Here is a 19,606-nt window from a genome sequence, read left to right on the forward strand (position 1 = left end):
CTACTATTGATGAGCATTTGGATTGGTTCTTGGTTTTAGCTATTATAAAAAAAAGATTGCTATGAATATTCTAGAATGTCTAATGTGGTATACATTTTCAGTTTTTGAGATTGCCAGACTTAATAAAAAGCAAGGCCAATGATGCTCTGTTTTTAAGGGACATACTTTAAAAATAATAATAGAGACAGGTTAAAAGTAAAATAATAGCCAAAGATACAGCATTCAAACACTGAAAAAAGAAAGATGATTTGGCTATATTAATTTTGGATAACATATACTTCAAGATAAAGATACTAACAGATAAACAAGGTCATTTCCTCCAGGTGAAAGGGTTGATTTGTGCCAGATATAACAATCATAAAATTGTATAATAAAATCATAGTTTCAAAATCTAAGAAGAAAAAAATGGCAAAATTGAGTCAACCAATCTACCATTATTAGAGATTTTAAGCCTTTTCTTAGTAGTTGATAAAACAAAAAGATGAACATATTTTAATTATTTTTATCTCATTGCTCAAACAAAATACCAGACACTCAAAGTTAACGGAAGAAAGGTTTATTTAGCTCACAGTTTGTAGAGGTTTCAGTCCTTAATTGGTTGGCTCCAAGGCAGGGTGATGCATGACAGAGGGGTAACCATTCATGGCTACAGAAGATAATAAAAGCAGCAAATGAGGACAAGAAAACAAACCTCTTTCTGCCCCTTTAATCCTATTTAGACTGTTACAATTAGAGCACTGCCAATCTGATCTGTAATCATCTATGCTTGATCCCAGAACCTTTAATCCCAGCATTGAACCATGAATCAATCACAAACTGTATATTCATCTACCTCTAAAAAAGCCTACTTAAAAGTACATGAGGCTTTGGGAGCATTCTGCCCCTGGACTCTGAAGACTCATGTATTCACTGTTATATAGAAGGTATTTAGTTAATCTCTAACAGCTGCTAAAGTTCTTACAGTTTCAGCATTGCTAAAAGTTTTAAGTTTCAAATTTTCTCTGAAATGTAAGGAAAACTTTTAGCTGTGAACCCATTTACAAATGAAAAGAAAGTTAAAGATTTCCAACATTCAGTGACACAATATAGTAAAAATAAGGAGAATACACAAGAAGAGGACCAACTAAGTACACAATCCAGCAAGGCAGACATTAAGTCCTGTAGACATTAAGGCAATCTGTGGGAAGATGTGACTTCCAAAGGGTTTGAGTGGCTCTGCCTCCATAGTACTTCTTGTGGTAGTCACTCCCATAGTTTCTCTCTTCCATCCCTCCTTGATGTTTTTCTTAGATGATCCATGTTCCTAATGTCTTTAGACTTCTGGGATCACCAATGCACCTTTGACTTCATCCTCACAGCTTTACACTGCTGCTGTGTCCCACACAGCTCTAAATGTTCCCAGGATGTGGACAGTAAGAGGATGGAGAACAAAAGGACAAGAGTTGGAATACAGAAAACTGAGGCCAAGTGGAGGCCTCTCTCCTGATGAGAAGTAAGGATTAAAAAAAGGAGGAGGAAGAAGAGAAGGAGTGAGAGTTCCAGTGGCTGCAGTACATTTATTTAGTCACTTGGGAGATTTGAGTATCATGTGAAACCTCTCTGCCTAATATCTTATCCAAGCGGCTTGTCTCAGGTACCCTGTCTTATTTATATTAGAGCAGTTTATCTGTGTGAGTTGTCTTCAGTCATTCTCTGTGTTTGAGACTAGGGCAACTCATTCATGTGACTTTCCCCAGGCACTGTGTTCTTGAAGCTAACTTTGCTCAGACTCCACATATAACTGATCTCCAGCTTTAGCCACTCCCCACACTCTGCCCTCTCAGAAGCACACTGCCTGGCCTCCTAGGCCTTCTGAAATCTGGGTGGAAGCCTTCCTGACACCACAAACTCTTCCATTCTGCATGCACCTAAAACCAGCATGGTGTAGATGATGCTAATGTTTGCTGTCAGCTGGAGCAGTAACCAGGCCTCCCCCTTTCCTGGCTGTAGGGGTCAAGTGCCTGTTTCACTAAGCACTCCAAATTCATTTCTCAGGAACAAGTTTTCTATACTGCCATAATTCCAGAATATGGAGCACTGGGACTCTGCTCCCAAAGCAAGGTCCTTCACTTTGCATTTTTGAGTCTGTAAAAAGTACAGTCCTGGTTTTTTTTTATGATATCTTCTGATTATTTCTATTCTCCTGTTTCTTCTCAGCAATTAAGGTATTTACTGCTTTATCTTAGAAGTCCACAGCTTTACTGGAGCTTCCTCTTTGACCAAATTCATAATGTATTAAATTATTCTACTGGGCTCTTTGCTATTGACTCTCAATATAAACCTGGCTAAAATCCTGCAACAGTAACCATGCCACTGCCTCAACATTAGATTGCCTTGCAACTTAATCTGCCAGATTCATTAGTCTTCTAACCTTAATCTCAGTCTCAGGAGAAGTCTCTGGACACGAGTAAAATGCAGACAAACTTTCTTTCAAGCAATAATAATATCCTTTGTCTGGAGGTTCAACAGTCAATGCAGTTCTTCTTCCCAATAAAATCTTTTCAGCCTGTTCTTTACTGGCAGAATTTATATCAACCTTCTAATCTTTTGAGTCTTGACCAGAATCCCTCATAAAAAACCTCCTAAGGTGTTGTAGTTCTATTTTTTTCAGCTAGGATCTCCAAACATTTCCAGTCTTTTCCTACAAGCTATTCCCAAAGGCTTTTAAACTATGTGATCAGGTATAGTCACAGTGAGGACCCTACTTCACTGATACTAAATTCTGAGTTAGCTACTTTTCTCTTGTTGCTGACACAAAATGCCTGACATCCAAAGTTAAAAGGGGAAAGGTTTATTGAGCTCATAGCTTGTGGAGATTTCAATCCATACTCAGCTGGCTCCAAGATAGGGCAAGACTTAGCAGAGGAGCAACCATTCATGATGGTGGAAGACAGCAAAATCAGCAAGAGCAGAGACAGCCTCCTTCTGTCTCTTATATTGTATACAGTCTGCTGGACAGTACAAGTACTATCAGTGGACCATTCCAGGAATCACCTATGCTCAATCCCAGAATCTGTAATCCCAGTATCAAATTATGAATCAATCACAAATTGTAGATTAAGTGATCTTCAAAAAAGTCTCATCTAAAAATGCATGAAGCTTTGGGGGGACATCTAAACACACACCATAACACATTAGTAAAGTTACAGAATACTCAAATAATATTTTCAATTACCCTGCATGAAGATCTAATTGATATTTACAGAATATTACACCTAGCAACTGCAGAAAATGTATGATTTTCTAGCACACATGACCATATCTAAGCTATAAAATAAGTTTCAGTCTATTTCAAAGACTACTTGTCTACAATGAAATTAAATTAAAAAATAATGACATATGTAGAGAAATTGTTTTTAAAAAACCTAAGCGATTAATTTTGTAGTAATTTACCTATTTATCAAAGAAAGAATCATGAGGAAATAGAAAATATTCTAATCTCAGTGATACTTAATAAGAAACATTTAAAAAATCTGTACTATGAGGCAGAGACGGTAAGCTACAGTCTTTAGTATAGACAGCGCTGAAACTCTATAAAAAAAAAGAAAGGAAAAAGGCAGAGGTCATTGTTAATGGTGTATAAGGATCTAAAAGACATAGTAGTCTTATGGACATATTTAGTTTGAATTTAATATATACTGGTCTATCCATTCATGTCAGATTTGAGGGCACAGACATCTTGACCCAAAAATAGCAGGTTATACCATGGTAACTATCCTTACTTTCCTATTAACTTAAACTGAAATCCTATAAAACTTACATTGTCTTACTATGACTGAATTTAATTGAATCTGAATCATAAGACTATGGGTTGGCCATGGCTGATTTTATTTGAAATTGGTATGCTTGTCAGTATCAACCCTAAAAGTAGAGGCAACTACTCTGAGGATGACAAGATGTAAAGAATATCCATACTGGTATTAATTAGTAACAGCTTCCAAATCCTACAATGCTGTCAAAGTTAAGTTTTTATAAAAATAGGTGATACTATATTTAACTATAATAAGCCAGTGTGGTGGTCAAATCTATTGAAAATAACAAGAGGAAACATAGTAACTACGGAAGATCATCTATATTGTGGTCTTATATGTTTTATCCATTGCATGTTTTTCTAGGAAATTGTTTTGCTGTCTTGCTATGACTTGGTATTCCCTATAACACAGAGAGGATAGATATATATGTAGAAATTCACACATGGGTTCTTTTTTTCTTTTTAATTATTTATGGGAACAGATTATATAATGTAAGATGTAATGACAGATATTCTGAGGAAGAGACGCTAAGAAACCCGAGGCTAATTTAGTAGCATTATGATAGAAATTCTAGCAATACTAATGTTTGCTGATTAGAATGACATTGGACTGGTTTCTTGAGTTCAATTTCAACATATGTAGAGATGGGGACAGCTATCTCAAAGAGAATGAGAGATGCGTTGGTAGTTACTATTGTCTTCCCTAATTTGGTACTTGAGGACCTAAAAAGTCTCCAATGATTTGATTAGTTCTATAATATACAATAAGTATATAAGGTGGGTGAAGATGGGGACAACTATTTGTAAGAAACTAGAGACAGTTAGATAGACAATCAAGATCTCCAGTGGGCTTGCTACGAAATCTGTATTTCTTTAAATTGTTTTTTTAACTGCTATGTTCTGTTTTGATATGTTTAATCTTACCCTCTTTGAGAAGTAAAACAAATGTGTAGGACTGATAACCATATTACTGAGCTCTTGTTTGATCATAGAGCAGAAGGGTTTGTAGTGTCACTTTATGAATGTCATTCTAAATGCTTTAATTCTATAACATGAACAGCTATTTCTAAGATGACAATGTGTAACTTATCAACCAGCAATTTCTTACCATTTGTTTTTCTGTAAGTTTGTATCATTTCTACCCTTTTTTAAAAATCTCCATGTACTCTTTTGTTTCCTTTTCTTTAAATAAAAAAAAAAATCTGTACTTTCCTGCCTGTAACAATTTTGTCACTTTTGGTTAATCAATTAACATTTCATTCTCTTCAGAAGAAAAATAAGGAGCAATGAATGGGCAGAAAAACAGACTGAATGCTGCAAATGATGTGACTCATGCACCCTATTGGTCAATAATTTTATTCTATACAATTGTAATGAGGCCATTGGTTAAACCAATAGGGAAGCATCTTTTCACTGTGTCAATAAATAGAATGGTAAATAAACATCTTGACATTTTTTGGTAAGTCTCATTGAATGGTATATATTATGCTTCCATTTTCACGCAGTGAGATTCTAGTAGAAATATTTTGGATAGTGCTAGTATTACAGAGATTATAACTGAAGAATAAGTAAAATAGATTAAAGGGTTGAATAGGCAATCAAGGAAAGTTGTGAAATGTGTGTTGTGAGATATCAGACAAAACCATCTGCTTCTGATTTTAGTTTAATCTGTAATCCATATAAGAAGCATGACTAAATGATCTCTTGGGGGCTCCCTTCCAAATACAAAGCTCATTATTTTAATTAGTATTGATTATAGTGCCAGTGTAAGAAAAAAAAATCTCAAGAATTTATGTTGGATTTAAATCTATTTCTCTCCTGGATTCTAATTTATAAATTTTTATTCAGAAGAATAGTTTCTTCATAGAACTCAAACCATTACTCTACCACATGATCTGTCTTTTATGAAAAATCAAAAGGAAACTCAGCTTGCAATTTGTGATCATGATTTGAACTTTTCAAAAATGTGTGAGTCATATCTTGCTCTTTGATAATTCCAAAATGACAAGATTTTGCTTTTATGGATCAGAGATAGCTTTAATTTTTGGCATATTTTGTTTGGTTGATACCGAGAAAAATAAATGAGAAATGTCATTTATGAGTATGAACCCAATTATGAATATGCAGAAGGCAAATGGTCACTTTACAGAATGATGATAGTGACAGGATTTCCTGAACCTTTGTCCATTTCTCTTCTTCAGCCTGATCTTTTCCCTATGTCTTTTGCAGAGAAAACTAGTATAGCAATGTGGTGGGGTAGAATTCACTTAAATCTAACATATGTGGGCTTTTGAATCTGTGTACATGGATAGAGATGCTGTCCAAAATCTAACCATCTTACAAAATCCAGCAGTATGTTTAAAATTTACATACATGGAATTACATAGGGAAAATTTAAATATAGAATGCTGGAGATAACTTTTCTTTGTTTTAAATATCCTTTCTCCATTCATTCTTGAAGGCATATCTTGAAATTTAATAATATAAAGAAATATAAGAAAATAATTAAAGTGATAGCCCTTTACATTTTAAAAGACTATTTCACATCCAATGATTTGAATTCATTTCAAAAACAATGTTATAGGTTAATTAGGACTAAAATTACCCTTATTCTGAAGAGGAGAGAAAATAATATAATATTTTTAGTCCAATGTTTAAAAGATCAGGTGAATGAAGGTGTAGAGTGGCTAAGTCTTTCTTTGTGTTAACCGCAATATAGTAGGAATTGTTACATTAAAGGATTGTGTTGATGAAGGTACACGTCAACATACTCAATTGACAAAAGCATTGCCAACAACTCTATATCTTCACAAATGAAAATAATAAGAATTATGTAGTAACACCTGAGTTGTACTTATATCTTTTCAGTTTTGCAATTTATTTTTTAATAATGCATTTTGGTCAAAAAAAACCCCTCATTCTCTAGTCTTTTATGGTTTCTGAAAATATTTCTAGACATTGAGAAGTTTTGTATACGTCTCTGATATTGAGCTGTTTCTAGTTGCTGATTTTGACTGTGGTCCTCTCCTTTCTTGGGTCCACCAAGCAGCTATCCAGATTGAGGGTTTTCTGGGAAGCAGAAGCAGGCTTTCCTGCTTTCAATCTCTTCTTTCCATGCTCAGGCAGAAAATCACAAACGGCAATGAGGTTTCCTTTATTTCTAATGTGATTGCTGTATCTCAGGGTCTGGCTTGGGCTCTGATCTTGACATTAACATCACAGGTGTCACTGGTGAAACTGCTGTGAAACCAGATGGCAGATCTAACTGAGGCTGGCAGTATTTGTTATTGGCCTCACTGTCACTGCTGCCTGCTCTACTTTCTTGTTCCTGAGAATGTGTTATTGCCTGGTATTGTCATTTTATTCACTCAGTGTTATTTACCTTCCTCAGGCCTTTCCAAAAGCATTCTTCTGTAAGTCCCACGATGCATTAACCCGACTGGGAACCCTTTCATGCAGGAAGATAATGATGACTAAGCTGCTTCCTCATCTTTGTTCAGGGTTTCAGCCTAAATCTGATTTTCTCAGTAAAACTCCCCTGATCACCCTAAGTAAATAAGAAGTTCTTCCAAATTAATATTATTACAGGAATAAGCCATAGCCAGAAACTGAGTACCAAAAATGCTTGGTTCAAAGAAAGTCTGCAAATTAATATCAATAGGGAACAACTGGAAAGAAAGAAATTCCAAACATTTTGGGCTTAAGAGTTTCAACCTCAAGGCAACTCATTTACATAGGAAAACATGTGAGTGAGCACATATTTTAACATATTTGCTGAAAATACATTATTTGTAATGTGAATCCAAGAGACACAAAACAATTCATTGCTAATGCCAAAAAAGAGGCAAGAACTCAATAACTCAATAATAATCCTGAACGTTTTCTTTATTAAAGCTTAGGAAACTATAATTGGTTTCACTTTTTAAATTAGCTATATTTTATTGGTAATATTCTTCTTTTGCCTTCCACAACATTTGACCTGGTTATACAAATGCAAATTCATTATTAATTCAGCCCTACATATTATTAAGCCCAAACATGATGCACAAAGCACTAAAGACTCGAAAATCCTTAGTGAGTTCTGCAAACTTCCTGCCCTCTGGGGTCAGCACTAGCTAATGATTAGGAAAATGGAGCATCCTATGATCAACTCATTGATGTTGAATTATTACCAACACCAAAGTTTAAGCAAGTGATCTTAACAACTAACGTAATTAGGTCTTCATTTTTTCTTATTTAGCAAAAGAAAAATTACTGCTCTTTTTTGTTAAGGCAATCACAGAATCCAAGAATCAGAAACAATTTTAAAACTATACATTCCAATTATTTGCCTTGAAAAACATCCTTACTATGAATGTACTTGAATATCTGTAATTGAAGGTTATTTTTAAAATATTACTTAAAAATATTTATATTTTAAAAATATTTATTTTGCCTTGCATTGGTTTCAGAATTTGATCATTATGATTTATATTCACTAGAAAGTACACTGAGAGACAATAAAATGTCAAACAATTTATTTGAACAAATTGCACTTTTTTGAAGGAGACAACTCTAGACCAAAAATGATTTTGGGGCTCACCAGCGTAATTCAGCAAAAGGTTTTCATAAGGTGAACATGAAAATAAAGCAAAGAAAATATTTGACTGTCTATGACAACACATTGCCACATTTGGTCTATATTTCTGGAAACTTCATTAAAGATATGTTATACAGCTATTTTAATTGACAGGATCTTATTGTTGATCTTAAATTTCACTTTTCTTTAATAGAATCAATTATAAACAAGGGCTAACATTAAATTTTGCTTATTTTTGCAAATCAAGGTAAGGTGAGTTGTGAGGTCCAAAGGCTTTGTACACTCAAAGATTCATCATGACTATCCAAGCATGGTGGCACATTCCTATAATCCCAGCACCAGGGATGCTGAGGCAGGCAGATTGTTGCAAGTTTGAAACCAATCTGGGCTACAAAGTGAACCCAAGGCCAGTCTGAACTGCATAGTGAGACCCTGTCTCAAAAAGAAAAAAAAAAATTCTTTATTTCTGGTCTTGGTCTTAATTATGTTTAAAATATTGAATAAAAATTACTTTTACTAAATCTGCTACTTTCAGATTTAACTTCTAGAATCACAAAAATTTGTTGCATACCCACCCCTTCAACATAACAACTTGTTCAATGCCACATTTCTTAGAAATCTACTTTTGCTCAATTATTTGGAAGGTGCACTTTGTGCAAGGTGTTGCTTTATGATGTGCTTTGTAAGTTACAAGGAGGGATACAGCGTGGCCCAATATTTAGGTGATAGAGATAATTACTTTTATTTTCACAAATAATGTGCGAAAAACAAGTTCTTGATTTGGATGTAATCAGCTGGAAGAATGTGAAAATATTCATGGGAAATGTAATATATGAGATTTAAAGATGCTTGTCTTAGTGGCTTTCTTATGGCTGGAATGAAATACTTGATACCCACAGGGAAGGAAGCTTGTTTTGGCTCATGTTTTCAGTTGATGATTGGCTGCCTCCAAAGCAGGAAAAGCATGGCGTAGAGGTCTGGTGAAGGATAGTTGCTTACATTATGGCAGCCAGGAAGTAGAGAAAGAAGGGAGCGCTGTGGAGGGAGACACCCCTCCAGGTCAAGCTCCTAGTGGCCCACTTCCAACCAGGCCCTCCCTCCTTATGGTAAGTCAGGTACAATGCTCCCATGATTCAGTCAATTTCTGAGCACATGAGGGTTTGGGGGAAATTCAAAATCTAAGCCATAATATTTGGACTCTGATTCCCAAAAACTCGTGTCCATTTATGTAAAATGTGTTCACTTCAACTTTTATTTTTATTCTAAGAATGGAACTCAGGACCTTTTACTTGCCGGGTGTGATGCTGACCTATCTATATCCCCAACCATTTTAGGAGACTCAAGGCAGACTCTAAACTGTGAATCCCTATAAAAATCAAAAACAAAGTTAAACACTGCTAACCTACACGGTGTAAGCTTTCCCATTCTTAGAGAGAAGAATAGGAAGACCAAACCCAGCAAGGCAAGCATTCAGTCCTGTAGCTTTATATCCAGTACCTCAGGCAAGTTGTGACAAGATGGGAGCTCCACAGGACTCAAGCAGCCCCACCCCTATGTTACTGCTGCTTGCAGTTCTTATAGCCTCTCTTGAGGTGACATCACTCACTGTCTGTGGCTTTTCATTGCTGTTGGTAGGCACCATGGTGAATTGGAGAAGACATTATCACTGAAGTCATACTGAGAAAAGATAAGAGTTGCTAAGGGAATGAGCCATGCACATGTCTCTGGCAAAAGCATTACAGGCAGAGGGAAGAGAAGCAAGGAATCAAATGCCTGGGTTATGTCTGGAGTGCTTAGAGATGCTTACACACATGACAGTACAGGATGGGGAATATGTAGGAATGATGAAGGAGGTAGCTAATGCAAACCATTGTCTGCTTTGACTCATCATCTGAGTAAAATGGAGAATCGTTACATACTTTTTAAGATTTTAATGATTTGACTGTCTCGTATTTAAAAATAATCAGGTTTTTACATATAGTAGGCCAAGAATACAAGAGAGAGAATCATTACAGGATGTGGCTCCATAGGAATCACATAGGGCTTCATGCTTAGAAGTTCCTACATATGAAGTCTGATGCTCTGCATCAGTTTTGTTATTTTTAGTGGCCTATTTTTACATTTTCAGCCAAAGTCCACAGAACTGCAACATGATCTAGGTCCTGATGTCTAGCTCCACCTACTACCTCCCTGATGGGAACAGGGTTGCTACTACCTGTACTTATACGCTTATATCCTAGGATGATCACCATTCTGCTTCCTACATCTTTTCAATGATATCTGCCACTTTCCATTATGGAGAAGACAGGATGTTTCTGGGGATAGTCTGTGTCGTATTCCCACTAGCTGACTGGGGTTTGGAGACATGAGTGCAGGTCAGGTTTGAACTAGGATCCCACATACTGGTCTGACAGCACCAAGTCATGCAAGCCACTCAACCTCCATCCATTTCTAATCCAGATAAATTCAGGTGCAGAAATTTCAGTCCATTAGGGATCACACCTCCAAACTTGGTGCAACAGAATCATACAGTTGAGTGGGTTAATATCTGTGATACCAGCTGGATCAGGTCACCTTATTCCAACAATTGCTAGCAAGGGACAGCAGACAACCAGGGATGGAAAACATGGGTAGCTACACCTTACAGTGTAAATCAGGAGTGGGTATGTGGTATTATGTGTGTCCTCTTTCCTGTGTTAGGTGGTGGAACATTAAAAGAAAATTTAAGAAACGATAGCTCAAGAAAGAGAAATATCTTTATTTTAAATAATGAAAAAAAATTTTTTATAGTCTCACGAAGTTCCCTTTTTCTTGTGACTTAAACAAGGGACTTCATATTTTTCTTTGTGTTGTAATACATAAATTATGTTAGTAGCCCTGTAAATTGTAATATTCTAGTTAAAAATCAATCAAAAAATCTGCCTACTGTGGACAGTTTCAATACTACCTCACACCAAACCCCTTGCATCTGGGCTGATCTCTCTTTCCCTTATTACGTCTTTTCAATGATCTATACCACCTTCCATCATGGTGACTTAAACCAGGGTTTTGACAGTAGAAGAAATGAGAAATGGTTGGAATTATATATATATATGGGATATATATATATATATATATATATATATATATATATCTCCAAAAAGAATGTGCTAATGGATATGGGATATAGGGGTCATGAATGAGAGCAAGAGAAAGAAATAAAAGATGACTCTAAGGCTTCTCACCTAAGGAATTGACCATATTAATGTACAAATAGGTAGATAGATGGGAGATACATGGGGCCTATTTTGTATCTGTGCATGGAAAGATTAGTGATAATGATGGTACAGTGGTGAAAGTAAATCTTAAAAGTATTTACTGGACGTTGGAATATAAATATTCAGTGACAAATAATAAATAGAGAAGGAAACAAAATCATTTCTAATCAAAGAAATTAGAAAGGAATTGTGGCAATGAAATATTTAAGAAATGGCACTAAGGTCTAGGTTCCAATATTTGAAATGTTGACTTGAGAATATACATCCAAGGAGAGACCCTATACATGGAATAGGATCTTGGAATGTGTTCAGGCCTAAGAATCTAAACTAAGGCCATCACCAGACTGCTGTAAGCTGGAGTCAAAAAAATGGATGACTCATTGAAAAATGAGTCACGTTGATGTATGAGTTCCTAGTGAATATGTGAGCTCTTCCTGCATGTATACAAAAGTATTAGGGACTAGAGTACTCAGTATGCAAAAGTATTAGGACATAATTTCTGCTTTCCGTACAAGTCAAGCCAGCCTTACCACAGCAAGTTTATAATGGAAAGTAAGTTATTCTGATTTGTCTACTAGCAGTATGTCTGCTGGTCTACACAAATAACTTGGGCATAAGTGGGAATTGGGGATCCAGTGACTTATAACAATTCAGTTGTATTTCACATTGCACTTTAAAGTTTGTATCTTCATGGTACATTTCTCACTTATAAGAGAAAAATGGAACAATGAAATACATTTAGGATATGAGATTATAAAATATATTTTTAAACTTTTGTTCAACATGTTAATGACTAGTTACCAACATTCACAGACCTTGGTCACTGCTGCATTTGGAATGTAACAATACTACTTCCTTCACAGTCATTGTAAGGATTAAATAAGGTAATGGAATCAAGCATTAAGGGTGCCGGAATTTAATACAACATTAAGAAACAGACTCATATTTTTTATGATTTGCTCCTCTCCTCTGCTCTCTCTCTCTCTCTCTCTCTCTCTCTCTCTCTCTCTCTCTCTCACATACACATATGCACACGTGAACACATAAAGGTGCAAATTTTGTATGTAGGACATTATGAAATGAAACTATTATTTGGTCATTCTGTTTTCATTTCAAAGACCTTCTTCCATACTAATTCTGACATGGAGGAAATATCTATATTTCTGACCTACAGAAGAGGTGTGTTTACTCCCTCATGGAGAAGGATAAAGGCTAGAGGAAAAATTTAGGTAGAAGTCACCCCTAAAAGGGAGGGAATAATGAAAATAAACAAGATATATTCAGGAGAATATACAAAGAGAAATGTGTCACCTTTGTGGAGAGAATCATACTCTAGCAAATTTTTATTCTTTATCTGATTTTGAAGATCCAGAAATGGAATTTTATGATGCAATAATATTCCAATCATCAAACAAACTAATTTATCATCATATGAAATGGGCTTTCTGCTGATAAGCCACTTAGGAAGAGGTGAATTACTTCATGATAGATGATCTAGGCTCATAATGCAGAAATGAAGTACAGGAAATTTTGAAACAAAACTCATATTTAAAAAAAAACAACCATTTCTTTTATCAGTACATACTGAGTTTGAGTCTTTCACATTTTGGTTATTAAGAATTTTCTGATCCTTTTGGAAATGCTTATGGAAAAATACTGGTGGATTCAGGCTAAAAGAAGAGCTACACACCAAACAGCTGGTAATAATCAAAACCTGTATGAAGACAGCCTCAAATTTATGGAAGAAAAAGCCTGAAAATCTAGAAAATAAGTATTTAAATAATAGCATATCTTTTCTTAGCTGATATTTACATTATTCTAATGTAGGGAAAAAACTAAAAAGAAAGAAGGCAAAATTAAGAAATTACACCCAGAAGACACATGTCTCAGACTTTCTCATCTTTCTTCACTCATGAATATGAAAATCTCTTTTTGTAAAAATGTATGTACAACCATTATTCATAATATACATTTTACATACTATATATTTATCTCTAAGATTTAATTTCTCAGTGCGTATAAATTTATCTTTAAAGTATTTATATAATATCAATCTTCATGGAATGAAATTAGAATTATATAATAATTATTGTCTTACTTTTTTATTGCTCCTTCTTATAATTACATATTTTGTATTTAGATGCCATCATGTGTGCTAACATAGCTCAATTATTTTTTGCATTTTAATTTAGAGTATTAATATTCATTTTTAGAAGTGAGAAAACTAAAGAAAAGCAGTTATTGAAAGAGAAATATTATAAACATTAGAAACACAATTCTGAATGTTTTGTTTAGACTACTTCAAACAATTTTGGTTGTCTTTGCCATTATTCACATGTATTCCAAAGATTGGTGTTTGGTCTTAAAAGTTGCAACACAATCTGTCTGAAAAGTAATACAGTAAATACAGTTCAAAATCTTCAGGTTGTATATGTCATACAAAATTCTCATAAAGTATCAGTAAATTGCTAAAAGGACCTAAGCAAAGGAGAAAATTAAGTTCATGATTTCTCATATTTCATCCTGATAAATTGTTTCGAAAAGACTATAATTCTTATTTCAAATATATATTACACAGGAGTTTCTTTGAGATGGGAAATTCAGAGGTTGTTCATTTTATGTCTTGAATGTTTTGGTAAAACATTTTGTATTCAGCTTTTTAAATCCTAAGACATAATCACTGCTTAGCTTCAATGGGATAGAAAAGAAAATCCTTGAAACTAATATAATAGCAAAGAAACTACACACATGTCTTGGTGTGTTTATGATAATAGTGATTATGAAAAAATATTTAAGCATTACATAATCTTTAGAACATGGTTTTTATAACCAGAGGGCTCAGGTTTAAATTCTGCTCTATTACTGTATTTACATTTATAAGAACTTATACATGTTGCAAATCAATAATCTTATCAGTTTCCTCATCTTTTAAATACAAATGGTTACAGTAGCTTCTTTTTCAGGTTTTTTAAAGGATTAAATGTTCAAAGCTTTTAAAATATTATTTGACAAAAAGTAGATAGAATATAATACAGTTATAAACAATCTCTCCCTCAAGATATGTTTAGCAGATCATTTTGTAAAATTTTTATTATTCCATCTATTTTTTAAAATTAGAATCTTCTGAATAACAAATTAATCTATTGCCGAGCAAATCTGTAAAGATAGATGTGAATATTCACTTGATAAATGAGGCTGACCTTTATCATATACATTTGTGTGCTTCATTATTGTAGGGTAACTTACTTTGGTAAAAGGATTTTTAAAATATCTTGCCTAGTTTACAAGTTGGTATATATGGAATGTGATGTGTTATTGTCTAAATATTGAAACACTGAAAATGTCACTAATGAGAAACAAGAGCACATAATGATTTGGGATTTTTGCAGGATATATCTTGCCTTTATTCCAGTAATGTTCCCCGAATCTGTTTTCAAGAAACTTTGGTATCAGTGCTAAGATCTGACTTTCATGCATTTTAAGGGAGCCTTTCTCCTTGTCCCAACAGTGAGGCGGTGGCTGAGAAATGATTACAGGTGCTCGACCTTAACCTGGACACAGTGATTACATAGTTGGGCATGTGAGCTGACAGGAGCCAGGGAGAGACAATGGGAAATTTTCTAGGCCTTTTTTCCTATTAGATTTAATTTGGGTTGTTGGGCATTGGCATCAGTTATAGCATCATACCGCAATAAGAATCTCAAAAGCAAAAAAAACCAAAACCTGTCACTATGGAAGGAAGAACCAAAATATACAGCATGACAGTGTGCTGGAAACACCAGTGGAGCTCCGGAGTCATCCTCTGTTTAAAACTAGCCCTAGACTAGCCCTGAACCTATAAACAATAGATTACTTTTTCTCTTCCTTTATTTTATTTTTCTTTTTGCCTCAACTAGTTTGAGTCACTGCTACAGTGAATAAAACAGTTTTTCTGGTTAAATATTTTCCTTGTTATGCACAATGTTAGTTTTCTAATGAACATGATATTAAGATGAAGATAGAAAATGTACAAATATATAGGTATAATAGCCCTGTGTCTTATAATTGGTAGTATTGCTTAACTTTTATTTAATCTTTAGAGTTTACGTGATTTTATGACTGGGAAAGATCACAGATATTTGGCATTAGACATTGTTTGAGTCCTAGATATTTTATTTTATTGGACGTTTCCTAACCTCAGTGTGTCTCTTTAGTTTTCAAATAAAGGTGATGAAAAGATTTATTTGATAGGGTTAGGGTGAAAGATGGTTTAGCCTACTGACTGGCATTTAATTAGTCCTCAAATCTTAGAGTTGTAAATCAGAAGACAAATATTTAGGTTCTCACTCGCCTATTGGTTCTGTATTCTTGTTGTTTTCAGTGACTCAGATCAGAGGTAAAATATGTTCATGATGTATCATCAATTAATTTATTTCCCTAGGGAAAGGCAATTTGTGTGACAGAAAGGCTGTTTGTTTGTTAAATTAGCAAATAATTTTATTGGCTTTCAGATACTCTGGGACTGAGACTAATGTACTCTGTATGTAATATTTTCACTAATCTAATTGTTGTTTTATATAGAATTTTATTTTCAATCCTTCCCTGTTTGCTTTCTTTTTACTTTTCATTTAATTTTTTTTAATATTGGTTGAATGCCTTTCTGGCAGAGAAAATAAAAAGCATAGGTAGCAGCATTATGGGTTAACGAAGTTAATCATTTAAGTCACCAACGGTTATTTCTAAGACAAGCTTGAAGGATGAGAGTGCTCTGTTCCTGAAAGCTTTGGGCTGCTTCACATTTGTCTGGATGCACGGTTTCCGTGGTCCCTAGCCCTCTAGTGGCAGTTATAATAATGCCACTTTGTAGTCCCTGCACAGGAAACGACAGATCTTACTTCAGTTACCAGAATCCTTTCACAGGAAGTTAGGTGTGGTCTTTGAAGGAGAATTAAAAAAAAATAAAAAGAAAAGAAAGAAAGAAAAGAAAAAAAAATTTTTTTTAAAGCATGATGGAATTTTAGCGGCAGTCTTCTTGGTTCCAGCTTATCAATCTCAAACTCTGAGTGTAAAAGATTCAGCAGGGGTAATGTTTTAATATTCTTATTATGCTCATTCTCTGTGATGCTTCTCCACCTTACAGTAGAATCCTTGGGGGAATGTGCAGGGGGACCACTTTCATTTTGAAGCTACTGACTGTATGCTTGAGCATGTTTCTTGTGTTAGACCATCCAGGCATGACAGTTTCCTCCCTTCAGTGTGCAAGGACCATCTTCGTGTCTGTGTGTCGCTGAGCTGAGGGTCTCTGAGGATGAGCAAGAGATGTTTTGGAGATACTGTGTGATAGTGGGTGGGCAATCTGGTGGCTGAAATGTTCTGGTCAACTTCAAAAATAATTTATGGAACCTATATGGTAGCTTATGTAGGTTCCAATTTCCTTTGCTTTATCTGGTCTATGCTGCAGAAATGAAGTAGATATTAACATGTTACTCTTATAAAATGCATCGCATATATTTCAGCAGGAAATATATGTGGGGATTAAGTGGACCGATATGAAAAAGAAGGGAAAATAGATTAAATGATTTTGTGCAGGCAAAATGCATGAGTCAAGATTTCGATTGCATTGTTCAAACAGTACAGAAACTCCTGGTTCAGAGATTATATGTGGAATGATTTGTGAGTTTTGCTGAGTTATGTACATGAGTAAAATATGATTTGAATACTAATAAGAATTCATTTATGTTATCATAATGATTCGTGTAAGGGAGGATTGCTTAAAACTATCTTAAACTTATTTTTCAAGTTCAATTTCTGAAATGGATCTGTGGAATACTGAGCTAGATTTCGCAAAGTGGATCTATTTGAAAAAAATAGGTTATCCTTACAGTATTTCCTAAGGTATTGCAAATTTGTTAATTTAAGAAGCAATGCACTAGGTAGCAGCAGGTTGCTGAGCCAGGGGGTCCAAGCTGCAGACCGCGGATGCCAGTGACTTCCTGACTGGTTTGGCAAGAGCTAAGTTCCTTCCTGTGCAGCTTCTGAGCAATTCCAAACACAATCAGGCATCTCCGGCTCCTCCCCACTCCCTCGCTTTCAAGCAGTATCTACCTATGTTTCCATAGTCTGGCATTTCAGGATTTTCAGATCTCTTTACCAGGTGTGATGATGTTGGATAAACTTAAAGGTGATAATATAGGGCAAAAAGAACATAGAAAACAAATAGAGACATACAAGCTACTCAAGCTGCCCTTGTTCTAATTTTGTGATTTTATAAAATCTGTTTTGGATCTGCTATTTTTTCAGAAAAAATGCTGAAAAGATGGCTGCCAAAATAGTCAGACAAGTGAAACAGAAAGCACGAAACAGTATTCTCCATTTCCAAGCTCTGAATTGGGTATCTTCCCCCAAGTAGCACAATCCCTGAAAACATCTAGGAGTGGGAAATCAGATTACCTCATAGACACCTACTGAAAGTGCAAGATAGAGCTGTGCAAGCAAATGAATGTATGCATGAGATTCCCTGAATGCTAAATACAGCTTTCTTTGTAAATTATATGCTATCTTCACTTATATACTTTATGTCACAGCTCAGTGTTGTGTAATGTCCACAGCCACTTTTTATCCTAATGGTCATTGCTTTCTTTTCCTCCCCTGTTTCTGTAGCACTTTCTTATGCAAGGAGCTAAACAGTGATAAAGGAGCAGGATGAAAAGATGGCACAATCAGTGCTGGTACCGCCAGGACCTGACAGCTTCCGCTTCTTTACCAGGGAATCCCTTGCTGCTATTGAACAACGCATTGCAGAAGAGAAAGCAAAGAGACCCAAACAGGAGCGCAAGGATGAGGATGATGAAAATGGCCCAAAGCCAAACAGTGACTTGGAAGCAGGAAAATCCCTTCCATTTATTTATGGAGACATTCCTCCAGAGATGGTGTCAGAGCCCCTGGAGGACCTGGACCCCTACTATATCAATAAGAAAGTGAGTTTATAGTCAAGTTGTTTTTACTTCCTGTTTCCTAGTTTTTTCTGGGCTGGTCCCCGAGATGATGGTGAAGAATGTTGTTTTCCTCTCATCTGTCTAATGTATCACTAGGATGCAGGGTGGGCCTGAGCAAGTAATGGACAAATTATTCTAGAAGTTTTTGGAAGCATTCATTTAGCCCTGCACTCTTGAGACAAGCAGGGAACTGAAGAGGCATCATGCAGTGGGGTGATTGAGGGAGGGTAAAATTCCATTCACCTTCCTGCACACTAATTACACCTTAAACCTTGATTCTTTGGCAATGTGTGAAGTAAAAAGAAGAAATTGCAAGTTTACTTTTTATATCTCCAAGAGCAGTATCTCTAAGTTGCTCTTTACTATCTTTAGCACTATATAAATCACTTTAATCTTCAGCAGGTTAAATTATGATTCCAAGCCACAGACTTTCTCCTTTCTATGACTCTCTGAAGAAAAAATAATAGCAAGTAACTTGTAAATGCTAAAAAGTTTCAGTAAAGTATGTATCTGGAAAATCTCGAAGTCCTTTTGAGAATATTATCTAACCAAATCTTCGTTTTTGTACTTCATGTGAGTTATAAAAAGCAATTTGTTTGCTTATTCATTTGTTTATTTATTTGATATAGTGCAGGCTGGTCTCAAATTCCCAGTGATCCTCCTGCCTCAGCCCTGCTTCCTCTACTAGAGTTTTGGGACCTCTACTAGAGTTTATGCCAACATGCCTGGTTAAAAGCACTTTAAAAATAGTGATGTTAAAATTTCTAAAGATATTACAAATTCCTATGGTACTGACTACAAATTTTCTTTATATTCAAATCCTCATATCACTTATCAAACTTGTTAAGAGAGTTTATAATGCTCAGAAAGAAAAAAAGAGCACTGTTATTCTGTCATATGAATTAGTATATTACTATGTTATTTTAGAGAACAATGTATATTTCTAGATACATGATATCATTTTTCTCAAAATATCCTTATTGTATATTCTAAATTCTGTCTTATG

General features: G+C 35.0%; 1 protein-coding gene across 4 annotated transcripts in view; it reads left to right on the top strand.

Annotated features, from left to right (window-relative positions):
• LOC100716680 (sodium channel protein type 2 subunit alpha) overlaps positions 1-19,606 on the top strand; it is a 129,828-nt gene that overhangs the window by 24,185 nt on the left and 86,037 nt on the right. For 2 of the 4 annotated variants that reach the window (XM_063259191.1, XM_063259190.1), the window contains exon 2: positions 18,266-18,582. In XM_063259191.1, coding sequence (XP_063115261.1) covers positions 18,316-18,582 — 267 coding nt within the window. In that variant the 5' untranslated portion in view covers positions 18,266-18,315. Of the gene's footprint in view, positions 1-16,499; positions 16,689-18,265; positions 18,583-19,606 lie in introns of those variants that run through there. The other 2 variants (XM_063259192.1, XM_063259193.1) reach the window with 2 other exon arrangements.

The sequence above is a fragment of the Cavia porcellus genome, unplaced genomic scaffold (assembly GCF_034190915.1).
Source record: "Cavia porcellus strain 051 isolate PalLab524CR breed Dunkin Hartley unplaced genomic scaffold, mCavPor4.1 scaffold_12, whole genome shotgun sequence".
Lineage (NCBI taxonomy): Eukaryota > Metazoa > Chordata > Mammalia > Rodentia > Caviidae > Cavia > Cavia porcellus.